The 26656-nt window shown below is 35.0% G+C and overlaps 1 protein-coding gene across 1 annotated transcript in view; it reads right to left on the minus strand.

Moving 5' to 3' along the window:
• Cep128 (centrosomal protein 128kDa) overlaps positions 1–26656 on the minus strand; it is a 407188-nt gene that overhangs the window by 205174 nt on the left and 175358 nt on the right. Inside the window, exon 19 of the mRNA XM_005390234.2 lies at positions 19154–19346. Coding sequence (XP_005390291.1) covers positions 19154–19346 — 193 coding nt within the window. The remainder of the gene's footprint in view (positions 1–19153; positions 19347–26656) is intronic.

Below are 26656 nucleotides of genomic sequence, written 5' to 3' on the forward strand. Positions count from 1 at the left end.
GCCTGCCTGGCAAGCGCAAGGTCGTGAGTTCGGTTCCTGGTACCGGAGAAAAACAAAACAAAACAAAAAACAAACAAACAAACAAAAAAAACTACATAATCAGCTCCTGTGTCAAAACACAACAACAACAACAAAAGCAAAAAAGTAAAAGAAGATATGTTTTGGCATAGAGTAGATATAGTGCCCCTGATATTTGTGCCTATGAAAACTAAATGTTCCTCAACAGGTGGGAGTGTCCTGAGGCACAAAGAATATATATTTAGTACAAATTGCTCATAGGGTCATTACTGAGAAAAACCCAGTTTCACATCACGCCATGGGCAGGATTACCAATGTAGAACATAACACAGGTACAGTAGTTATTTTCTGGCTCTTGTTCCTGAACAACATGGTGACACCAGAGACTTGCCAAATATGTCTAGATCCCAGTGCAAGAGTGCAATCAACATAACCTTATACAAAATTGTCTCCTTTCTTTGGAATATTAAATCATACACATACAAAGAGAGAGATGGCACACACACACGTAACGATAATAATGTATTTTGTTATTCTCACTCTAAGAAAATAATGTCACTTAAAGTATTTAATTGCTATAAAAGAGAATGTGCATACACAAGCAAATAACTTGTTTACTTGCTGACAATATACAGTACTCACCTACCTAGCATGCACACAGCGTTGGGTTAGATCCTTACAACCAGATGGGAAAAAAAAATTCTTTTAAAAATACTTTCCTTACTGAAAATAAGATTATATATCTTGTCATTTTTATCCGATGACACAACTGACAAGCAGGAGAAGAAAAGGAGCCTTCTGTCACTTGGCATCAGAGAGGTCCCTCTATTCTCTTTAACCTTTTACTCTCTGTAACCTTTATTCCCTTTTTGCCAATCTACAATGGTCGGGTGAGCAAAAGATAGTCACTCCTCAATACAAACTGACAGAATCCTTAAAAGAAATCCTTAAAGAAGCCAAACTACTATAAATAGAAATTAGGACATGCACGATATGACAACAATAACTCTTAAGTACTGTATGTATGAAAGGGACAAAAATGTCACACACACACACACACCGTCCGATCTGCTCATCTTCCCTGTCCAAATAAAGATCTTTTGAAGAACTTAAAATCAAGAATTTTATTCTGGCAAAAGAGAGGTTTTATTTCAAACTTAAGTCTAGCACAGTAATGCTATTTGCCTCAAAAATAAGGATGTAGTACATTTTTCAAAACTCTTGCTATATAATTTAACTGCCTCTACAAGAAGCAAAAACCTTTGAATTATAAACTCTGAAGGGAAATCTAAAATAATGGTAAAATAAGGTCTAAAAACTGATACACTTTTTGCATTAAAATATTCAGGGCTAATTGTGATCTTAGCATTTGTTTTTATCCTTGCTTTGTTCATTGGCCAAACTTAAACACTTCTCATCTCCTTCCATGAAAAAGGGTCCTATTATGTTTCTGGAAGCATGGGCAGGGTTCCTCAAAGCCTAATTTTAAGGTCTTAATTGGCTGAGGCAATGGAAGACCATACAAAGCCCACTTCACAGAGAAGGGTAAGATTGCCAGGTCACTTGAGAACAGATGAAGAGCTAACTGGAAGCTGTTGCCGAAATCTTACACAGTGTTCTGGGAAGTTTTACCAAATAGTAACTTACACAGAAGGGAACACAATCATCCATCATCATAATACAGAACCCCGAGGGACTTAAGTTGGAGTGTAGAAACAGAATGATTACAACACAGAAACAGTTATCTTCACTTAATAACTGAATATCTTAATAAGCCAGGTAAACTTTATGGTGACTGGATAATGGGATCGGCTGTGACATGTGCTGTTAATTTCAAATATTTGGTCATATCTTCTTAAGGCTGCTAACTACCAAGAACCAGGTGCTCACACTTCAAGGCGTTAGCTACTTACTAATACTTTTGTTCATTTGGTACCACTAGACCTAGTGTATTTTTGCATGTGCCGATTTGAAATGCAGATCATTTATTCATCCATTTACCCACTGCCCAACATTTGTGGTGAAAAAGGACTTTCAGAAATGAATAAAATTATCTTGGTCCTCAAACAGTTTAATATGTAATAACATAATGACTAATAACTTATAACACATTATAATAATAATTTGGAATTATTTTAATTAAATTAATTCTCTTTTCATCAACTTTAAAGACTGGTGGTAGAGTCCCAAAATAAACAAAAACAGATGCCAGTGTCTATTTGTGAAATTCAAGATTCTATCAAAAAAGTAAAGTTAAAGATCTCGAATTAACCTATGAAAAGCTTTCAAATTATTTTGTGTTCACATTAACAATAAAGACGTACACTTTAAAAAATGACATTTTACAGATTCAAGCTTACAATGAGAACTTAAGTACTGATTTCTGTTTACTATCAAAGGCCCAACAGAAAATTCAGACACTTTCTGAAATTTCAATAAAATGCTTATAAATTTTCTTACTATTACACAGGCTCAGTGTTTCATTGTTACTGATGTTTGATGACAGTTCTCCATGAAATTCATCATTTGTAATTATGTACTGTTGCTTGCCTACTCTAGTTGTACCTGCTGGTTTGTTCCTTTGTTCATTTATAATTTATCCAACAACATCTACAATATGTGTTTCCAAGAAAAGGAAAACTAATGTGCTATTTCTCATTAAATTCTACCTCCACCTGCTCTATCACACACTAAATGTATTTGTTTATTTATTTGTTTTCTCTATTGGCCACTGGAATTCAATTCTTAAATTTAGGTTTACCCTGTCACACCTTTAACTTCTGCAGATTTCCTACTACCAGGGACTGAACCCAAGGTCTTTACACAGAGCTACAACCCTAGCCTGTTTTTATTATTTATTTTGAGAAAGGGTCTCACTAAGTCACTAAGTGGTCCAGACTGGGCTTGAACCTGTAATCCTCTTCCCTTAGCTTCCCGGACCGCTGGCTTTGCAGGTGTGCAATGCCATACCTAACACTTCCCCAGATTTTGTACTGGAGAAAATTTACTCATCCTTTATTTCTATAATTTACTCCACAATGCCCATCCCCTTTATTTTAAGTAAACCTGAAAAGAAATGACTCATATCTGATGAAAGTTAAATATATAAGCAGGAAAATTCCTCTATTCCAAGAATTATGATATGCTAGAATTTGGTAAAATAGGAAGTCCATGTTGATCAGAGAATACTGTAATGTACAAAGTTAAAATCTAAGAGATTTGAATAAAATAAGTGGTATAAAAAATGGAAGTAAAAAAACTGGAAGGGAAAATCAGACATTATTTTTCACCCATATTTGTAAATCTGTTGGAAACTACAGATAGGGAAATGAAACCTGAAGGAAACTTATCTCTTCAAAATAACTCTTGCCTAGTGAATCCTTAAACATTCTCTTAGGGCTGGGGATACAGCTTAGTGGCACGAGTGTCTGCCTGGTAAGTGCAAGGTCCTGAGATCTATACTTGGTACCAAAAATAAATAAATAAATAAATCTCTTCTTCCAGTCCATCAACTAGATTAAGAAAAATGGTGGGGGAGTATAAGTTACTATCCATAAAACTAAACAAAAAATTATATATATATAAAGTCTTGTGTGCATGTGAATAACTAGCATGCATCTGAACTTTCTCTTCTCAGTCTCTAAATCCTCCAAAACAACTCCTTTCTTCTTTCTTTCCCCTGCAGTTTAGAAACCAATAGACATTTATGTCGTATTACTGTGATAGCCATTAGGTGTCTGAGCCAAGGCAATAGGAGGTAATAACATCATATTCACAGGGAAACTTCTGAGTAACAGAAAGCAGGAAAAAAATTATCTTAATGAGCATTCCTTTAATATACAACTTATATGCCCTTAGGCCATTTACAGTGTTTCCTTGTCCTAGAAGACAGAAGGAAATACACTTTTACTGGGTGCTTTCTTTAAAAGCATTAAAACTGCATTTAAAAAAATAATTTTAGAACCAACTAAAGCTACTCCACCAGCAAGTCTTTCCTGTTGTAAAATATGCACCAGTAACTGTATAGTTCTTCTCATAGCTCTATAAGTAAATTTTGTGTACACTTTTTTGTCTGAATGAGAGCTTTAAAGTCCCTAAAAGCAAAGAGTATGTCTCTTTCACATATGGAATTCAATGGAACATCACACACTTAAAAGACACTCCTAGGCAATCAAGGAAAATGAGTCACTTTCAGCTTGCCAACAGCTTGCCTGAGTAAGGCAGGTAATTTTATTAGCACAAATTGAACTTGAGAAGAAAAATGATAACCATACAGCCAAATGTGCTAGACAATCATAGATCTCATTTAATATTTCTGCCCAGATAATAATATGAATAAATTGCCATTTCAAGGAAAGAGAGAGAGAGGGAGAGAAAGTGAATATAGTTTAGTGACTATTTTAAACAAAATTATCTTTGGAACTGAGATGCTGAAAAGTAAGTAAAAGATTTAAAAAATTGGAAAGTTTAAAGGTGGGAAAGAGACATAATGAGGTGGTCCTAAAGGAAGACTGTCCTGAAGACAGACTGCATAAAAAGTACAAATAAAAAATAAACTAGAAATTAATGGAACTAGCGTTGTGGAAAAGGAGTAAGATGCTTAATCTCCTGGACCTGGTCTTGAAGGCGTGGGACTGAAAGGCCAATTGTGACTGAAAAACATTTGTACAGGAGTTCAGATTGCTTTACACGGAGACATGCACCTGAGGCTAAACAACGTTTAGGTTTTGTCTAATGCTGACATTATACCATGATTTACACAAGAATGGGGTTGCAATTTGACACGGAGGAGGAGATCATAAAGAAATGACAGGGTATATTAGTTTAAGGTGGAATAAAGGTCAATTTACAGTACAGTAAAATAAGAAGTAAATATAAAAGCTTTGCAGGTAGAAGCTCAGAAGGAAGTACAAATAGCCACCCTGGCTCACTCTAGACATCAGAAGCACCCACACAGTCGAGGAGAGACCAAGGCAATCCTAAAGCAACCATTAGCCAAAAAATACATTTTCTTTGTTTGGTTCACAGATTCCAAAAGTCAATAAAGAGGATGACTACACACTTGTATGGGAATTGTATAAACAGCAATAGTGTTGAATTCAAATCTGAAAAGTAGGAAAACATACCCTAATTCTTATTTATCAACTCATTCCTAACAGATTTATCAAAGTTTTTTTATCCTCTCTTAAGTGTTGATTAAGGGGTTTCTCTGTCTAGATTACTTATGTTCTGTCTAGATCTACTCATATTTAAGTAAAAAATTAGTATAAATATATACGCAGATATAAAAATACAAAAAAGTGTAAATGTGCCACTAGGTCAGATTTGCATTCTCTAGCCGGTATGTAACCACGTAGTACATGCAGTTCTATTTTTTGTCCCTGACAGCTGTGTTTTCTGCCCTTACAGATGCATTCTTGCCCCCCACACTGAGTGAAAGGGTCTTCAGGTGTGTGCTCCGTCCTGGGGGTGAAGCTCTAAGTGAGGGCACAAACCATGTCACCTCCTGCGGTTCTTTTACTGATAATTAGGTTCCACCCCAGACCCACTGTAGACAGACTGATCTTTATTTATTAAAGAAAAGGCTCCTTTTATTCCTCCTATACAGCTTATTTTTTAAGAGCAACTTTTACAGGAAGAATGCTTGCTTGGAAAGAGATATTTCAATATAACGGTGTTTAGTTCTCCTTCCTTCCCTTAATGAACACCATGCAATAAATACATTTTTCTATTGTGGGAATTGGTGTGCTGAGAGAGAATCTCAGAAGTGACAGTAGCCACTTTCTCTTCATTGCTGTGGCAGTTAGGAAAATTTTCTCAAAGATACAGAGAAATTATTATGGACAAATGTAGAAGTTAATTTTATTATTTTTTAAATTGAAATTTTAAATTATTATCTGCTCTGCTCTGAAAGAAGGTTTTACAGGAAGATACAAATATTAAAGAATACCTAAATTAGCTGTCTCATTGACTTCAAGGACTAAGACACTGTGTTACTTGAACGTACATCTCTGTAAAGCGTACACACGAAGTAGTACACATTAATCACAGAATAGCCAAAAGCAAGATCTGTCACTTAATTAAATAATAATTTTAAAAATAATAAAATTAACTTCTACATTTTCCCACAATCATTGTATTTCATTGCAAATGAATCATACCATACAGGTATCACCCTGTGTATCTTTGACAGAATCTTCCTCACTGCCACAGATGTTAGAGTTTTAGTGACCTCAGGGTAGGTCTTAGCAAAATTCTCCCAACAGTCGTTTACAGGTTTTTTCTTAAACTGTAAATCCTCTTTGCTGTATGTTGAGTGACTCAATAGACAGAAAGAAGGTAGGCAAATGCTAACTGAGGGTATCTGCAGTTTTCTATCTCCCTGGAGCAGTCATAGAGAGAACCTTTTAGAGATTTCAATGATAAAAACAGCCCACTGCAGCATGCATGCCATATGTTTGCCATCACTGCCCTAAAACTTCACCTGGGTGTGCCAATGTTTTAGTAACCACCTTCAGGTAACATTTGAAACTGTATGTACTGGGCTGGAAATATAATTCAGTGGTACAGCACTTGCCTAACATACACAAGGAACTGCATTAGATTGCTAAAACTAAAAAAATCAAAAATCAAAATTTAAAATGAATTATGAATACCTGTTTTAAAGCCAATGTATGCAGTGTACTCAAAAAAATAAAGTAAATGTGAATATGGCTTTTGTTACTATTACAAATACAACATTTGTCATCATTAAAAGTTTTTTTCAAAACATTGTTATAATAAAAAACACATTGTCATTAATTCCCCTCAAAATATTTTCCCTTCCTTTGAATACATGGGCATCACTGATCTTACCACTTTCTGTGGCAGTTCTAGAGTCCTCTTCTCGTGTGTTTATGAGGTGTGATAAAAAAAAAAAGTACAGTGAGTGCTGCTGCCCTGTGCTTCCAATGGAAAGGCAGGTTTGTAAAAATATTACAGTGCATTTACATCTCCCTTATTCACTGGATCAGGTACTGTATGACTTCTGGCTCTTCCTCAAAATGATCAGGAAGGTAAATGTTTTGAATCAACTCAAATCATCAAATCAGGCACAACAATGCAAAAAAAGACACAAAAAAGAGAACTTCCAGAACTGTTTCAGAAAGCAGCAAGAACACTGGAATAAGTCTCTTCACAGTGAGGAAGAATTTTTGAGGGGGATTAATGGCGATCTGTCTTTTATTGTAGTAACATATTAAATTTAAATATTCACCCTATTTTCTGATCACACCATGTATTTTGAGAGCTTTCAAGAGTTAAATTTGTCATGAATACGAAAGTATAAGTTAGCCAGACAGAATAGTTGTTAGAGATAGACATTCAATGGGATTTTTATAGATGGCCACAAAAATTAATTGGTTGTCCTGAAAACTATGTTATTCTTTACTTACTCCGAATTGTAGTAACACAACAGAAAGGTGGGATCCTAAGTGACAGATTAAGAAGTTATCACTTATATGGTACAGGTACACATATGAAATAGACTGATTTTCTTATGGTAAAGAAAAGTTGTACAGAACATAAAATTAGAATCAGCTTCATTAAGGGTTTGAGGCTTGGTGTTCTAGTGAACTAGTAAAGAAATTAGAGATTACCATATCCTGATATAACATGAAAGAAAATTTTAGAAATGTAATAGCTATCAAAACAAAGGAGTTATGCTTAACACTACAATCAATCACTCTTTCAAAATGAGCATATCTAGTTGTTCAGTTATTATAATAATGTACTGGGCTGGAAATATAATTCAGTGGTATAGCACTTGCCTAGCATGCACAAGGAACTGCATTAGATTGCTAAAACTACAAAAATCAAAAATCAAAATTTAAAATGAATTGTAAATACCTGTTTTAAAACCAGTGTATGCAGTGACGATAATAATCATCAAAAAGATTGTTGAAATTTTTAATTAATTTTCTATCTAGCATTATTAATAAAAAAACCTAGTGTCTTTATAAATTCAAAGAATAGATTTTACCAAAATTAGGAATGCTAGGTTGGTTCCAGTCTGCAGGTTTATTAAAGTCAAAAGAGTATTGCGGGTGCAGTTTAATACATCACATGGTGGAATGAACCCAGGCTCGCATTTCAGCAAGTCCTCTCCTATCTGTAACTCACTGTCCAATTCTGGAGAAATAATCTACCCACACTTGCCTCCCAGCCCCATCTGTTTCAACTGTAAAAAACAGGATAAATAATCTCACACGGTTATTTTAAATAATTTATATAGAAACTTTAGGCATCACCAATCACCAGTGGTCCTCTTGAGGAGAATGAGAATTTTCAGTTAAAGATCTAGCATCGCTATATAGGAATATGGTTAAGAAACTTTTCAAATTGTGACATGGCTAAAATGACTTGCAAATTTCTACAGTTCAAAGTCAAATAGTATCAGTAAGGAAAAAAAACAAATCTATAACCTCTCATAATTAATATGATGAACGATTTATATGACGTAGGAAGGAAAATATCAAGATCTATCCAAATGCTATTTCACTTTGGAAAAATAAACAAAAGGATCCCATTTTTGACAAATATCCTAGTTTCAAAAGAGAGAGGAAAAGTGCTAAGCTAATAAAGGTCCTTATCAGAATGGTTTAACAGATCATTTCAAATTTTTTTCTAACACTTTCTATTTGTCCCCACGAGTTAAACCTACTATTTATATATCTCCAAAGAATGAGATAGTAAACAGCAAATGTCACGGCCTTATATCCAAAAGTTTTAAAGTATATCGGAGTAAAAGCAAAAAAAAAAAAAAAAATTCCACTTGTAATGTGCCAAAAAGGGGCAGAGGGAACAGATTTTACACACAAAGAGAAGGGGTAAGAGGTGCGGCTCCTGTAACAGTTTGAACTTTATTTTTTTTCAGCAGGGAAAAAACTCCAGGTTTGGGAGCTGGGGAGTCAAAGAATCAAACCTGTGTTTCAGTGCAGATTCATTAAGTGGAACGGATTAGAACAGTAGTCCTATATGTGTGTAAGTACATATCTGGTTTCTCCAATAAAACACTGTTACTGGGAAGTTGATTGTGGGTGTGCTGCGAGTAATTTATTATTAAAAAATACAAAACCAAAGTTTGCGAATGATTTTCTTTTTTGTGTTAATTTGAGCACAGACAAGGTTATTTCTGTAAGATGCACCCTTACTAAATGTGCTCTTAAACAGCAGAGAAAACTGATGAGGAAACAGATAGATGGAGCCCAGGGAACGGCACATCCTTGAAAACACCCACTGGAGTAGAGCTTCATGGGAAAGTCAGCTGTCTTGGTCTCCAGCAGGCACACGGTGAAGACCAGTCCAGCAGAAGGCAAGGACAAGAGGTGTAAACGGTCTTTGCCAGTAAGAAGTTTCTGTACTCCTTACAGAAATGAATTCATAAAGAGCTACGTATCACATAGGTGACATAATGGTTAATGTATGCATCACACTGTTAAGGAGACAGGGTGCCCAGATATGTGGTTAAATATTATTTGGAATCTATCTGTAGAGGTGTTTCTAGATGATATTAACATCTGCATCGGCTGACTGAGTAAAGCAGAGTGCCCTCCCCAATATTGCTGGGCCCCAGCCAATCCATTAAAGGTATGAATAGAACAAGGAAGACTAAGTAAGGACAAATTGGCCCTTCTGCCTGGCTGTTTTTGAGCTAGGAAAGCTATCTTCTCCCAAGACTGAGACTCAGACTTGAACTTCTACCATAAACTGTTCTGGTTCTCTGGCTTTGAACTCAAACTAGAAGTATACTACCAACTGCCTTAGATCTTCAGCTTGTCAAATAAGTATCAATCTTAAGACTTTTCTGCATCCATAACTATGTGAGTTCATTCCCTATAAAATGCACCCATATCCTTTCAGTTGTTTCTGGAGGACTGAGATTAGTAGAGGAAGTCTAAACAGAGAGGGAAGACAGGATATATGGGAGAAGACAAGGAAAAGTTTGTGCAGTCACTAGCTGTAGAGGACAAGAAAAAGGGAAAAATGCAATTGTTCTTTCATATTCTAAATATACAGATAGGTTTTAAGTGCTCTCAGAAAAACTCAATACATTAAGAAACTTTCTCTACACCATTCTTTATTTTTAAACATTTCTACTTAAAACTTCAGGATATGCACAGTTTATTTTCAGCAAACACATCTGATACCTAAACAATTCAATCATTATGTTCCAGATCTACAATGTCCCCCAAAAGTCTCACGTATTCAGAGGTGGGGTTTTGGAAGGTGACGGGATAATGAAGGCGCCACACTCATCAGTGGCTGAATGTGCTGCTAGGAGGAGTCAGGGCGAGCGGTCAGTGGCCTACCCTAGCAGGGTGCAGTCTTCTTCTCCAGCTCCTTCCTTTGTTCTCTGCTCCTTAGCTGCTGTGGAGCGAGCCACCCTCTTCTGCTATACTTTTCTACCATGTGCCTTCTGCATTGAAGTCAACCAACATCACCTTGAAACCTCTGAAAACCATGAGCCAAAATAAACCCCTCCACTCTGAAATTGTGGGCTCAGGTATTTTGCCCCAATGACAGGAAAGTGACTGATGCAATCATGAACTGAAGTTTCAATAATGTTCTCAACTTATCAAATAAAATAATCATTCGTTTTCTCTAATGATCAATACCACTTAACTGAACAAGCTGGAGACAGCATAAAAAGAAAGTAGCAAATAATTATTTTTTAAAAATTAACCAGAACCTTGGGGCTGGGGGAGATAGGAGAAATAAAAAAGATTATGTGATATGTACGCACACCAATTTTATAAGTTAAATATATAATTATTATGTATCCCAAAGATATACTAATAAGAAATTATAGCATGCTAAAAAATAAAAATTAACCAGAAACTAATAAATGAATAAATTATACTTAGAACTCATTCCCAAATTATTTCAGAGTATTTCAACATTACACTCCAACATGGAATAGAAGAAAAATTGCTTTCCCTTGTTTTGGGACTAAACAATAATAACTACTACTTCTATAAATGTCATGATTGTCCATTACTCTTTCAAGAAGAAAAGTCTGAAAAACTGACACAATATGAGGAACAAGTAATATATGAAGAATGAGTTAGTGTGTGGTGAGGCAAACCAATAAGTAACATATAAACAAATGAAAAATGGTATAATCTTATTTTTGCCCTACATGTTAGGAAAAATGCCTATAGTTCTCAAGCCCTTACTTTGTGTCTCCCACAAATGAATTCTAAGAAATTATTCTCTATTCATCCACCAGCCACTAATTTCAGAAGCAGCACAGAGAAATCAGCTGAAAAGACTTTCTCAGAACACTGGGAACAGAAAAAGCAAAGGAAAAAGATATAAAAAGAAAAAAAGTTGAGATCACCATTGGTGAACTTCTGGACATACAGAGTGCTATTTTTAAGAATCAATGCCTTGAACAGAACAACAATTTTGAAACGGTGGAAAAAGAAAAGCTAAGTCATATCTCTGTTATATAGCAAAATAACTTCTCCTCAGGAACACATAAAGCCAGAAGCATGGGTGCATATTATACCAAATTCATCTCTAAACGAGCACTATGCCTTGGATCTCCTTTATGTAACAGACACGTACTTGGGAACTAGATTGTAAATATATAGAGCTAAATATCCTACAATTTGGTTTAAACACCTAAGACATACACAAAACCAGGTCATTCACATTTAAATTTAAAAAAATAAAACTACAGAAAAGGTACATTGCCAAGAATAATGAGCTAAGTGTGTTCTAAGCAAGCAATTTTCTGAGGAGGATTAATCCAATGGTTTTTTTTTTTAACTGTAATACAACTTTGATTTAAATATTCACTGTATGTTTTGATCAAACCACACTGATAAATTGTTTGCAGCAACTGCTGTTGAAGAAAAACACCAGATCAGGTACCACATGACTTCTGGCTCTTTCCCAAAGTCAAAACGATTCATAAAAGATAAAGGTTTTGAATCACATTCAGGACACTGAGGCAAACGAAACAACACAACTAAAAACACTCAGAAAAAGACTTGTAGAGGTGCTTCAGAAAGTGGCAAGAATGGTGAGACAAGTGTGTTCAAGATGAATGGCAATGTGTCTCTTTCACTGTAGTAAGCTTTTCAAATTAAAAAAAAAAACAGGTTACTAAAGATTTTACATGCAAATCTAGTGGCCATTTCCCATTCCTTCTATGTTCTTCTCTAAATGGCTCATCTTTTCTTTGAGCATGTACAAGGAGAGGTTTGGCATCTTTCCTCAACTGCCTCCGAGGCTTTGTACGTACTCATCCCTTCTTTGAGCTTAAAGCAAGTATCAATTAGTCTCAATCACGGATGTTGAGAAGGTAAGATTTACAATAAGGAACTGCTGTGATAAGTGAATCTGCCAAAAATAGTAGCATATTCAAAGTGCTAAAAGCTTCATGCAAAAAGAAATCCTGAATTCTTCTATCCTTTTTTCCACAATTTATTCTCTACCCTCACTTTTCATCCCACCCACTCACAGCCCCTGAGATTTTGCCATACCAGTTAAGCTTTCTTTTACCTATTGAATCCTTCTATTCATGATTTTTTCTGCTCTCGGTTTATAAGCATCCTCAAACTTTTCTATGGATCACACACATAGAAAACATAAGGCTCTAAAAGTTTTATTCATTCTATTTTGGGGAACTACTTTAGATGTACATACAGTTTTAATACTCTACTTTTCTCATATTTAGGTATTTTGAATGTTGTCATGTTATACTAGCAAGGTAACTCAAATCATACTACAAAATGGAGCTAGAATTACTACTAACAATATTATACTATTCCCAAGTGAATCAGGAAGCTCTTAAGAGAATATTGTCATAAAATGAATAAAAATGTAAATCACTTAAGTGTTGCTATTGTAAAATACAATACATAACTGAAATATTAGGTAAGACAAAGGTTAGGTAGCAATTCACCTACTCCCACAGTGTCTTACACAAAATAAAAACCACTCCAATTAAATTACTTAATCAACTTCTGCCAAATATTTGCTGATTTGTCTTTTATTTTCACAAAGTTTAATAAGTACACAGGTAAAAATCCAGAAAAAAAGAAAAAGAATCTGTGTTAATGCCCAGAGAGCATGTGTATTTGCAAATCTAAAATTCTAGAAGCAACAATGCTTCCTTTTTAAACTGTGTCTTTTCTTCCACTAAATATTAATATTAATGTTGATCAATTATGTTACTTTATCCATTTTGCTCAATCATTCCCTTATTCAACTAATACCCAGCACGCCTACAGTGTACAAGGTTCATTTTAGGCCCTAGAAATATAGCATTGAATAAAATATTTAAAAATCACTGCCTTCTGGGAACTTTCATGGTAGTGGATACAGATCACTATACAACTTTGCGAATTGCGCATCTACCAAAAATTCATTGAAGGAAGAAATAAAATGTTGCAAGGATTAGCCTTTTGATGCTTGCCACACCCATGACACTGTTGCTAAGGCAAAATTTAAAACTGTACTTAAAAAGCGACAAATACAGGAAAATGACACATATTTCCTTTACTTGTGTACTTCTTGACTACACTGGAGGTTTGGTTCGGTTTGGATCGGTTTGGTTTGGTTTTGTGGTGCTAGGGACCGAACCCAGGGTCTTATACAAGCAAGGCAAGAACTCTAGCAGTGAGCCACATCCCCAGCCCAACACAGAGGTATTAGCCAAAACCGAGCAAATTGAGGAATCAGTCCTCTGTTGTAAAAGTACTAATTTCTGAAGTGGTTAGATTACTTCCCTTCCACATCCTATTACTATTTTTCCTTCTAAAGCTATTCAGTAAAGCTAATTCTCTAACAAAATAGCCTTGACAATGGCTTATTTCATCAAGAGAAGTACATTACAGCATATGACATATGATAGCCAGGGACAAATTCAGAAAGTGGTGGTACCATCAACGTTGCTAGGAATTAGTATTTTTTATACATTGTGGTGAAGAGTTAAACTAACTCAACAGAACTAAATAGGTATACACATTCTCAAAATTAGAAATTGAATAAGATCAAATGTCATCTTTCAGGTAAAGGAATTTTAGAGGCCATGTACATTTTTCATGAATGCAGGAAGAAAAATACTGTATACTAAATAGTCACTGCCGAAACCACAGAATGCGTGAAAAGCAAGATCAGCTCCTTGTTTAAGTAAAAGTTCACAATTTCAATTTAAGACAAACAAATCCATATTTTTTAACATTCATTAGTATTTCATTGAGTAAGAATGTACCTTCACTACATTAATGCCCTTCCTTCTTAAGATCTGTGAAAAAAATGAATTCTTACAACTTTCACACTAGTTACTAAACCAGGCATAGCAGCACACTCCTGCAATTCCTGCACTCAGTAGGCTGACAAAGGAGAATCACTGTGACCTGCAGGCCAGCCTGGGCTACACAGTGAGTTCAAGGCCAGCCTGAATTACAGAGCAAATGTCTGTCTCAAAACACCAAAAAACAAAAGCATAAAATTAGTTTCTAGTAAACCTCATAGTTTCAGAATTCTTAAGTCATATTTAAGTTCTACCAGCTGCAGTTTACATCACCTTAACACTTTTTTGTCACTAGTAACAATAAAGAATTTCTCAGTCAATAATTTCTAAATTTCTAAAAGACCATGACTTAACCCCTTGAAAGATTCCCTCTCTTTTGAAATACTCCATCCAACCCAAACATATAGGCCCAGAGTAACTCAGGAAATGTAAGACAACTCTAACAATCCAGTAAAAACCTGTCTCTAGGCTTTATTTAAATTGCCATATGTCACTTAACATGACATTCAATCAAAACAAAAATACTAATTCTGAGAATAGCACTAATTCCATCAAATAGGAAGTTAACTTTGTTCTACCTGAGAAGTAAGCTTCTAAAATAGAAAGGGGAATAAAATAGAATTTTCTACAATAAACTCTGACACTTCAGAAATATCTAAAGTTAATCACCAATTTTGCTGTCCTTCACATATTCCCTGTGTATTATAATAAGCAAATCCTCAACTAAACCCTGCAGTCTCTTTTTCTTCTATAGAAATTTTGCTTCCTCTGTCAACTTACAAATCAAATGGTATCTCTTAGCAAAAAATATCCTCAAATAGACATCAAAAGAGGTAACTAGTACTTATTTTTCACCAAGAATATGTTGTCTGTATTTTTCATTCCATATTTACTTCTTTCTACTATATAACATGTTTATAAATCTGAAACTAAAACAGCATTTGTTTGGTGGCAGATTAAAGCTCTCATAACTTAAATCCAACAAACAGCACCTCACAAAACATCTTACAAAAGGCAAGAGATTCATAGACAAAAGTATGGGCCTTCACAAAACTGTTTTTTTCTCATTCATGGTTTTTTAAGGAATATATACGTGTACATATATATATATATATATATATCTCCAGCTTTCTCTCAGATCAGATCAGTTCCTATTTCCTGACTTTCTCATTTCACCCAGTGTTAAAACCACTGAAACTTTTCAATCTTACCCGAATTTTTTCTCTCCCCCACCTACATTAATCTGAAATTTGTTTCCTGTTGTCTAATTTCATTACAAATGTCCTTCTTCGGTCCTTTGTTTTCAGTAAGAGACTAAAAAAAAAGGCCCTAGCTGGACACATTCCCATAATCAACAGTGCTTAGATCACTTTTAAAATACATGAAAAAAAGAACAAATGATATTTACAGTAACAAGTGAATATTTTAACAATCTTCTCTTAGAAATAAAAATAGGAGTACAGAAATGATTGGGGACATAAAAAACTGAAAAAATTGGCGTGTGACATTTATAGAATACTTCACAATAAATAACGAACGTAACTTACTTTGAAGGGCACAAAGAAAATTCACCAATATAGACCAGAATAACGGCCACAAGATTTAGTTACAATAATTTCCCCAGGTTTTTAGTACATTCTATAAAGGCTTTAGTTAAAAGCCAATAATTTTTTTTCCCACAATAATGTTTTTTAAAAACCTACAATACCTTTCATATACAGGTTTTGAAAAAAAAAAATCAAGCAGTACACTTCTAAAACAAAACCCTGGACTGAAGAACAAATCATAAAGGAATCATTTTGTAATTCAAACTGAATCATAATGAAAACATAGCATAAAAGTTTTTTAAATCCTCCTAAAGTATTGCTAAGACAGTAACTTACAGTTTTAAATGCATACATTAAGAATGAACAGTATTGAAGACTTAACTGAAAAAGCAAGAAAAAAAGTAAATAATATATAAAGTGATAGAAATAAAAAAGTCAATAAAATATAAAGATAAATAATAGAAAAATACAAAAGTTTTGGTACAAACACTTTTTAAATTAACTAGCTCCTCAGCAAGACTTATAAAGAACAAATGTGTAGAAAATACCAATAACAGGAATGTAATGGAAAGCCTCAAGACAGATCTTACAAAAATTAGAGAAATGCTATTAAAAAATTATGTGGATAAATTCAACAGAATTTCTGAATATTTATCAATACTCTTCACAAAATAAAAATTATAGGCCTAAGTGGCTTCACTAAAAAATGTTATCACGCATTTAAAAAGAAAAATACAAACTCTCTGTAAATGTTGCAACCATAATGAAAGGAAAAACACAACTTGGCTTATTTTATGAGGCCACCGTTACAATGATATTTAAATCAGGTAACATTATAAGAAAAGAAGCTATATACCAGTATTCTTCATGAATACAGATACAACGATTATTAATAACAAACTATTAATAAACCATATCCAACTATATGTAAAAAGGAAACTATTCTATGACAAAGTACAGATTATCCCAGGAATGCAACATTAGTTTAATATTTACTGGTAGAATCAACTAGTTGATTACGGTAAGGGAGAAAAAGGAGCAAAACTGTGTTTACCTACAGTTGATGTTGACTGTGCACCAGGGAAATACTAAATCCTAAGGAATCAACAAGATTAGTAACAAAAAGCTAGTAGAACCAATAAAAACTCTCAGCAAGGTTGAAACATACTATGTTAATATTTTTTAATTCAATTATATTTCTATATACAAGAAATAAACTCTAGAGTTTAAATTTTTAATGTTATTTTTAACTGCATCATAACAAGAAAATTAGAGATAATTCTAAAAATGATGTGCAACATTTGTTTGTTAAAACTTACAAAAAGTTAAAAATGACCTTAATAAATTAATATTCCATATTCATGGACAAGAAGACTCAATAGTAGTAAGATATCATACCCATTCTCAAATTACTGAACATAACCATATCAATAGAAGAGCAGTTTCTTTTCTAAAAAGAACAAGCTGATTCAAAGATGTACAAGGAAATAACATGTCCTAAAGATACAAGTTAATCAAAAAAACTCATTATATTCAAAAAGTAGGAATAAAAACAATCACACCGAGAGATAAAGGGCTTATAGGCTTATCTTCTGAAACTTTTATAATTTGACTATAATTATCTAAGTACACAAACATGGATCTTTTAGATTTCTCCTCACTGCCAAAGTTGTTTATTCATAATACACACCGTATTAATCCTCAAAGAAATTACTTATACGGTGACCTATAATATTAATGAATATTAACAATATCCATTGAAAATAAAACTGAGAGTACTCTACTACTAATTAGGCAGCAGTTCATAAAGTACATAGAGACTATATATCTTTTATCTATAAGTCTCGTAATTATGTTATTGTACTACCATATTAAAAAATTCAAAAGCATGTTCAGATATTTACTATTTGCACAAATTACCTTTCAGTCGCCCTATAGTAAGTTCTCAAAATATGATTAAAGACTATCAAAGACTCTTAATAATAATACTCAAATGTGACGCACTTCTCCATAATCAATGCCGCATTATAACGAAAACCATAAAGCACAGGTTTTCCAAAAGTAACACGATACATTACAACAACAGATAAAATGCAGGGGCAAAAATGAGAACTAACTTGTTTTCTTTTAAGTGAGCTACTAAAAACATTGGCAAGGCTGCTCTCTCATTTTTTTTAAGTTTTGGAATGGCATTACTTTTTATTTTTATTTTAATACAAAATGGTTATAAATTGTGATTTTAATCTTAAATAAATAAACATTTTAAATTCTCAATTTTACTTTTTCCTATGGTAAACACTGATACATAGTATGCAGTGATAAATGCTCTTTGAGTCCTCAAAAATTTTAAGAACATAAAATGGTTTTGATATCAAAAACATTAAGAATCACTGCAGCCCAGTAATAATATCTAAGTGGTACATGTGAGGATAACAACCCTAACTATGGAAAGGAAGAACAGAACATTTGAAAAAGGCTTATCAAATGTTAATTTCTAGATTTTCTTACTCAGACATTATATTAAGCCCCCTAAAGATCTAGGAAAGTTTATCAATAAAACAGCTTACGGCCCAGAAATACAAGATACACACACAACCTTTCTCAACATGACTGCTTCTTTCCTTGTTCCTATCTTAAGGCACCCCTACTGTAACAGAATGGAAAAGTACTTTTCCAAGTCTCTTGTCCAACTATTAAAATTAGACACTGCCTGCATATTAAACCCTGCCACCGCTCTCCTACACTGTGCTCTCCCTTTCTTGCGCTCACTTCCACCATGCTCACCACTTCTAACGTATTGTGTATGTTGGCCTATTTACTGCATTTATTTTCTGTCTCCCCACTCAATACAAGATAAGCTATGTAAGAGGAAGGTTTTATTCTGCTTCGTTTACTAATGTATCCTCAACACCTAAGAGTGCCAAACATGAAATAGGTACAAAATAAATAATTTTCAAATGAATTAATGGATAGTTTACTGCGGTCAAATGTAAACTCTGTCATTGTACCAGGTGAGAAGAGATGTCTCAGCAGACAAATCCCTGCACTCATTCAGTAGATACATGTGCTCTGCACATGTGAGGGACACTACGACTGGAGGGAAACTCGGGCCTCCACAGTTTTTCTACTCTCAGAAATGAAGAAAGATAGGACAAAAGACAAGGAGGGAGATGGATGTGAAAACAGTTCAAACCAGAGGCAGTATAAATAGGCTTTTTTCCAAACCTAGTATTCCATGAATATAAACAGAGAAAAGTAAGAATAAGAAGAGCTAACACACCTCTCTTCTCCTGATGTATTTCTTCCAGAAGTTGCTCCTGCCTTTCTATCTGCTCAAAGAGACACTGGAGTTCAGATTCCTTGTTCTCAGTCAGATCCCTGAGTTGCTGTCTGCAGAGCATCAGCTGATGTCGCAGATTCTTCTCTCTGTTTTCTCTTTCTTTTAGTTCCTCACAGAGCCACTGAAGTTTAGTCTAAAAAATGAAGTATCTAATTTTTAAAAAAAAAACAAAACAAAAATCCAGCAGACAGTAGCATTTCTAAGTATGAAAATATAAAGCAACATAATAATATAATAATTGACTAAGCAAATTTTTAAAATCCATGCTTTAATTTGCATATAGGCTTATTAACAGCTAAAGCTGGTGCAGAAATAAACTCATACCATTCTTAGATTTTTGCAAAATACTTGGTATGCTCCATCATCCTCAGACAGGAATCACCACAGAAGAGCTTGCCTATTACATTTCCAATCACAGCAAGTAGTGCCCTGATACATGTAAGGCAGCAAGACAGGCATTGGAAAATTAACAAAAACATCCCAGGACAGGGTTATTTATTTCAGAGACTTCAAAAAAAAAAAAAAAGACAAGAGTCCTAGTCATGAAATGCATATTGCCATAGGTCCAATGAATTAGGTAGAGGGAGAGATTATCTATAAACAATTGATGATGTCAACATTTGCTCACATTTAAGAGGCTAGGAATTCATCTAAAAAATAAAGGTTTGTCTTTTCTCAAGATAATATATCATGTTCTCTGCTATTAGCTTTTTGATTACCTAAGAAACCATGTATTAACATAGGATTTGATATTTGAAAGTATATCTGAGACTAAATATGTAAACATATGATTACTAAATAAGCTGTGTAAACATGCATTTGAAAAACTAAAGATACATATGTTTACTATATGCAGAGTAATCACTGAGTGCTCTGTTCTATAGAGTATACAATGCATATGGACCTTTAATGTATAAAAAGTTCGCTAAAACTTAACATTTCTATTGTTATCCAGTATCACTCAGGTGGGGAAAACCTCAACATTTGGACAATCCTGCCACTTAAAATATGACCTACATCTATTGGCTTAAATTAAATAAGCATTTTTGTTATTATATACATGAGATACATTTGTAAGTCAGGTAGTAAGTCTATTTGTGGTCATTAACAATGTTTTCTGAGCTTGTAAGAAATCTAAAGCCATGCTCTGATTTTTCATCAATACCGTTAAACTTTATAGATCTGCTGAACACAAAATACACTGATTATAGGTATATGCCTGAACCACAGATTCAAATGTTTACCTTAAAAGAAAAAGCTAAGTTGATATATAAAAATTTCTATGTAACTGTGCTGCTAAGTATTGCTGACTTCTTTTGTGTTAAATGCATTTGCATTTCCTAAGTTGACAAACCTTCTAAAGCATAGAGCTTGAGGAAAACACCTTAACATACTGCTCCTACCCTCACAACTCCCCAAGAACCAATACTGTTTGAAATAATAGAAATGTTTTCAGTCGCATGTTTAATTGTATTAGGATAATTAGATATGCCTAAACACGGTACACTCCCAAACTAGCCACCTGAATGGCACATCTGTAACCAAATACTTAAAAGGAATCTAATTCTAACAAAACAAGACTTACTATATTTCTTAAACTATTGTGTTAACTGGATTTGTTTTGCTTTTATTATCTTTAAGATTTTATAACTGTGCTCTGTTAACATTCCTCAGAAGTATGACTTTTAACGGACAACCTGAATAGTATTTTAAGATGGTAGGCAATTACCTGTAAAACAGGTGGGCTATGACACTGACTCTCACTAACCAGAGGAAATTACAATAGGGTCAAGATCTCAACTCCCATTATAAGACTGGTGTAACTGGCCTTCTGGGTGTTTAACAACCAAGGCCTGGAGATCCTAGCTATGGAAGACAAAAGGGCAAAGAGAACAACTGATACTTTGATCCTTACCCTGCAAGGTCAGTCCCGACCCAGGGTACAACGGGACCTAAAAGAAAGGGTCCTATAACCCCAGTGAGACACAACCTCCCAAGGAGGGGCAGACCCCAGAGGACAGAAGTCAACCAATGCACACTGTGCTAAAAGCAGAGCAATTCAAGAGAGACCAGTCCCATGCTTCTAAGTCAAGCCATATGGCCCACTGTGCGGAATGACACACACAGTAACAATCTCAGGGAGCCAAAAAGGCTCTTCGTGCATCCCTAACCGTAACCCCTGAGAAGACTTTCTTGACTTCAGGAGTTAAAAAGTAGGCTAATTTTGATTATCAACTTGGTTCTAAACATTCAGTGGCCAAATATAGGAGAGTAAAATAGTTGACATTTAAAAAGAGAATGGAAGGGCTGCGGATTTAGCTCAGCAGCACAGCGCCTGCCTGGCAAGCACAAGGTCATGAGTTCGATTCCTGGTACCGGAAAAAAAAATTTTTTTAAAAAATGCTTTATGAGAATGGGAGAGATTTTGTGTGTGTGTGTTTTCCCCTAAGATTAAGGAGGATAAAGTCTCTCAGGGAAGAATGACACAGGCAGACATAGGAATGGGTTAAGAGCCAAATTCATTAAACTCATGAATTAACTCATTAAAAGCATAAGCTGGGCATGGTGACACACGCCTGTAATCCCAACACTTGGGAGGATGAGGCAGGAGGATCTCTGCAGGTTCAAGACCAGCCTGCACTACAAAGTGAGTTCAAGGCCAGCCTAAACTGCATAATGAAACACAGACACAAAAAGAGTAAAAAAAAATTGCCATTAAAAGCATAATTTGTGTTTTCTTCTCGGACAGTCAGGGATTTAAAAGCCATTTTTGCTATGAACCATGACTCTTCATGTGGACCTACAGATGCTCAAGAAGTAACTAAAAGCAGAACAAAGCTTGATCATTTAGTGTTCTTTGGTACCTTAAAACTTTAGAACAAATCCTTCTTGAACCTTGCATATAGATATGTTAATAATTTAGGGAGTATCATCTGTTTCAAAGTTAGCAAAATAAGGTTGATTAGCCCTGAACTGATATAATCGTACTTCCTTCAAGATTAAAGACAGCAAAAGAACTCAAAAATATTAGACCTCCCAAATTTAAAGACCCAATCCAAAAATGTGCATCTGAGATGAATATACACTTCTCAGATGAAGAAACACAAATAGCAATATATGAAATAATGTTCATATATTTAATTTGCACCTCAAATGATATTTGAGATGCAAATGAAAACAATACTGAGATGCCATCTCATCCCAGAAAGAATGGCTAGCATCAAGAAATCAACCAATAATAAATGCTGGGAGCAGCTGTGGGGAAAAGGGAACCCTTCTGCTGGGTGGAGGGCAGACTGGTGCTACCAATGTGGAAATCTGTATGGAGATTCCTCAGAAACTTAGGATTAGAGGTCCTAGTTGACCCAGCTATTCCCCTGCTGGGTATCTTCCCAGAAGAATTAAAAACATCACACTACAGCAATATATGCACACCAATGTTTACAGGAGAACAATCTGTAATAGCTAAATCATGGAAACAACCCAAATGCCCATCAACCGAGGAATGGATAAAAAAGATATGGTCTTCTGATATAAAGGAATACTATTCAGTCATAAAGAAGGATGAACTGGAGACTCTTATAGGCAAATGGATGCAACTCAAGACATACTCATTAGTGAAATAAACCAAATGCACATGTGTAAACATCATATTGTCTCCCTAGTGTGAAAAGCTGAAAGAGTAAAGAAGAACCAAAATGTACAACAGATATTGTAAAATGAGAACAAATGGTTCAAAAGGAGAGAGAAACTGGGACAGGGGAAAGGAAAAATGATGAGAAAATTAAATAAATAAATAAAGTTAAGATAGCTATACTACTAATTTCTCTTAGTTCATTGAAAAGAAAGGTTTGTGCTAATAAAATTAACACACTAAGTCTATGATCATCTATATTTCAGGAAAGGCGGAACCCTACCTGATTCAGACCATCAACAATTCTTAACTGGAAGGGAGCCCACCACTTAGAGCTACGACTGCAGGACTGAGAAAATGATCAAGTGGACCCCAGCCCACCAGCTACTCCTTAAAAGCTGGTGTCCCAACTCAGCAGGTAGGCCAGTCTGGATCCCTGTCTGTGTCCCTTCCCTTACCTAAGCTACCTTTCTTACCCTCTAACTTTCAAATTAAATCTTTTTTCCAGAAGAGAGAAAAAAAGGAGAGGTTAGCACATTAAGGGAGTCAATTCTTTTTCATAGCCTCTAATTTCTATCTTTATTATTTGGTATTGGAAGCAATAATGTGAAAGAAGTATTCCTTTGACCTTCAGTACAAAAGGATTAAGTCATGTCTCAGTCATGTCTTGGGACCAGGCCCTTCCCAAATAAGCTACCCCAAATTGCCAGTTGATTTTAAACAACCTAAACAATCCTTTCCATAAGAAGAAACAAAATGAGTGAAGGGAAAATAAAAAGGGAAAATCAGGCTAAGTTATTGGCCAGCTTCCTTGAACAGAACTCGCCCATACGTAGGAAAGCTCTAGGCCTCTCCAAGTGTCAAGACCTCATGTCTAAAGGGGCTATGGAGATGTGGTCCATAGCCTCAGGGCTCCTCACATTTATCAGCTCTCTAACACCCAGCGCCAGAGAAAAGGCACAGCTGTGAAGGACAACATTACACACTAAGCGCTTCTGTGACATAAAACAGAAATCATCAGCTTCAACCGCCAGTTTAATGGTTTTACCCAACGTTTAAGAGCACATACAGAAAATAACTTCACATTCCCTCAATGCTTTCCTATCTACCCCATTCCACTCTTTAACCTGTTTACTACCTAAGGTCACTAGTACTGATAAGAAGTGCTGAAGGAAAACAAAAAACAAACTATCTAGTTTGTCCTAACAGTAATCCACTGGGTTCTCATAAAAACAACAGAAAATAACAATAAAACAAAATCCAAAAACAAAGTATTAAAGCAGGTTTGTTATGGACTGAACTATATCCTCCCAAAATTCATAACTGGAAGCCAAAATCCCAAGTGCTACTCTATTTAGAGACAGAGCCTTAAGAAGGCAAGGAAGCACTAGAGAAGTCATAAAGGTAGGTCCCTGACCTGACACCATGCCAGGAGTCCTTTTACCTTCCAATTTAAACAGCCTCTTTAGGGAACTCACATTCCCTTAAGAAAGACCAAGTGAAGGCACAGAAAAGGCTGCCTTCTACAAGGGAGGGAAGGAGATCTCACCAGACAATAAACCTAGCACCTTGATCTTGGACTTTCAGCCTCCAGATCTGTGAGAAAATGAACATCTGTTACTTAAGCCAGTGTAGCCCAAGCAGACTAACATAATATGACCTAGGGTTTTAATTTACTCTACGAAGCCCTTACTCCATTGTCAAGCAAAATTAAAAACAGGTTTTAGTTAAATGTAGATGCTTGTTGCAAATTGAATGTGTATGCAGAATGTTATTAACCCAAAACAAAAATATTAATTCATGGAATTTAATCAACCAATGATCAATTATGACAATCAGAGTTTGTTAGATAAAATACCCATCATCTTCATTAGGTATCCCGGAAAAGCAGCTTGAAACACAGTACAGGAATAACTTTAACAATTCCAAATAATTAGTTGACAAGGCAATTAATTATACAGCAAAATTCATTCTGTTAACCACTCGCAGGGGAATTTTACAGATTACACAATAGGCTCATTTATTTAACTACATCAAGAAGCATTGTTAAATAAACCAAAATAGAAAATTTCAACATAATGTAAATTTGTACATTCATAGTTTCAAGCTCCCAATGAAATGGGAATAATCATAAGTATCCAGTAAAACCAGACCAATGATTTGTTAATCTGTGAGAAACCTCTACTGAGTTTTAGAGTAACAATGAAGTACCTAGGAATAAGTCAAAGCTAAAAAAAACACAGGAAAATAAAAATATCAAATAAAAGGACTGTAGTTTATAGGATTAGCAACATTGTTAAAACCTATAAATTTGCTGCCTAAACTATATTTCCTTCATCAAAACCCTCAAAATAATTTTAAATGAAAATTCTTACATAAGAACCAGAGGAAAAAATGAGAACAGAACCTTTTTAGAATGTGATAACACATGAACTAAACTGGAACTGCAAAATCCAAATCCACATGAACCTAACAATACAACTGCAATTTTATATAATACTTTCTCCATGTCTTAGTTGTGTGTTAAGAAGCATATATAAAATATTTCTATACTTTAATATACAAATTGCTTTTCTCTAATGAAACTGAATGTATTACATTTGTGCAATCCAAAATATTTCTAAGAAATCAATCAAGATACTGAGAATAATGCTTTCATTTTTGTATCAGACGGATAAAATTTTAGCTATTCATGCCCTCAAGAAGAATTAAATATATTTGGTCTAATACTTCTTATCTTATAACTTTTAAAGTATGTATCCCTGTCACTAAGAAGACAACATTCTGTTCCCACAGGAAAGGCTCAGAAGCAAGGGCACAGGCACAGAGTAAGGAGAGCTTCAGAATGCAAAGTGTATGCTCAAGTGTGGACTTTACAACTAATAGTGAAAACAATATTAGAGAGTTCAAAAACTCAAGTTTTTAAACTCATCTCACTAACTAGTTAGCTTTCGCCCTTAGGTAAAATTCAAAACTATCCAAGCTTCAGTTTCCTGACATTAATACCACAAAGTTTACAACAGCTCTGATAAATACAGGCAATGCTTGCAAATTAACTATGTTCATTGAAATCTCATCTGTTTGCTATTTGTTTCTCTATAATGTACAAGCTCAAGAAGTACCTTGAATGAACGCACAGTGATCCTCCTGCCTCAGCCTCCTGAGTGCTGGGATTACAGGTCTGCACCACCGTGCCCTGCAACAGTGATTCTTGCTGCTATGTAGTTCCATCCTGAGTGAGTGCTTATCTGCCCTAGATGTAAGAAACTCTCCCTGCTCTGTATTGTGCAACTCTTTGCTACTTATTTCTTGTAATGACTTGAACCTATATTCTGATCTGTGCCTGTGTCCTTGCTTCTGAGACTTTCCTATCTGAACAGAATATTCTGGATATCAAAATCCCAGTGGTGAAATGTCTGACAATAACTGCTGCTGGCTTGTCTACTGGACTCTGCAAGCCCATTCATCCTGATGCTAACCCTCGCCTGGCATCTCCTAGTGTGCCTTGAAAACTGAGGCAACTCCTTCTCCATCACCGTCTCACACACACTAACTGTCACTCTTGCTATCACCAAACGCTAGTCCTGTCCTTCATCTCCTTGGAATCTCTCAACAACGTCCTTAGCTCTGTTCGTCTGCGCTATGGAAGAAGCTTCTTACCTGACCTCTCTACCCTTGATCATAAGCTCCTGAAGATGATTCACAAAGTTCTTCCCAAGGGACCTGATCTCTGTATCTGCCCACAGCCTCCCACCCTGCCATTCTGTCTTGCCCTACGGTTCGCCACTTTATGCCACGTTACTCTTTGC

This window comes from Chinchilla lanigera, unplaced genomic scaffold, assembly GCF_000276665.1.
Source record: "Chinchilla lanigera isolate Chin_1 unplaced genomic scaffold, ChiLan1.0 scaffold00037, whole genome shotgun sequence".
Lineage (NCBI taxonomy): Eukaryota > Metazoa > Chordata > Mammalia > Rodentia > Chinchillidae > Chinchilla > Chinchilla lanigera.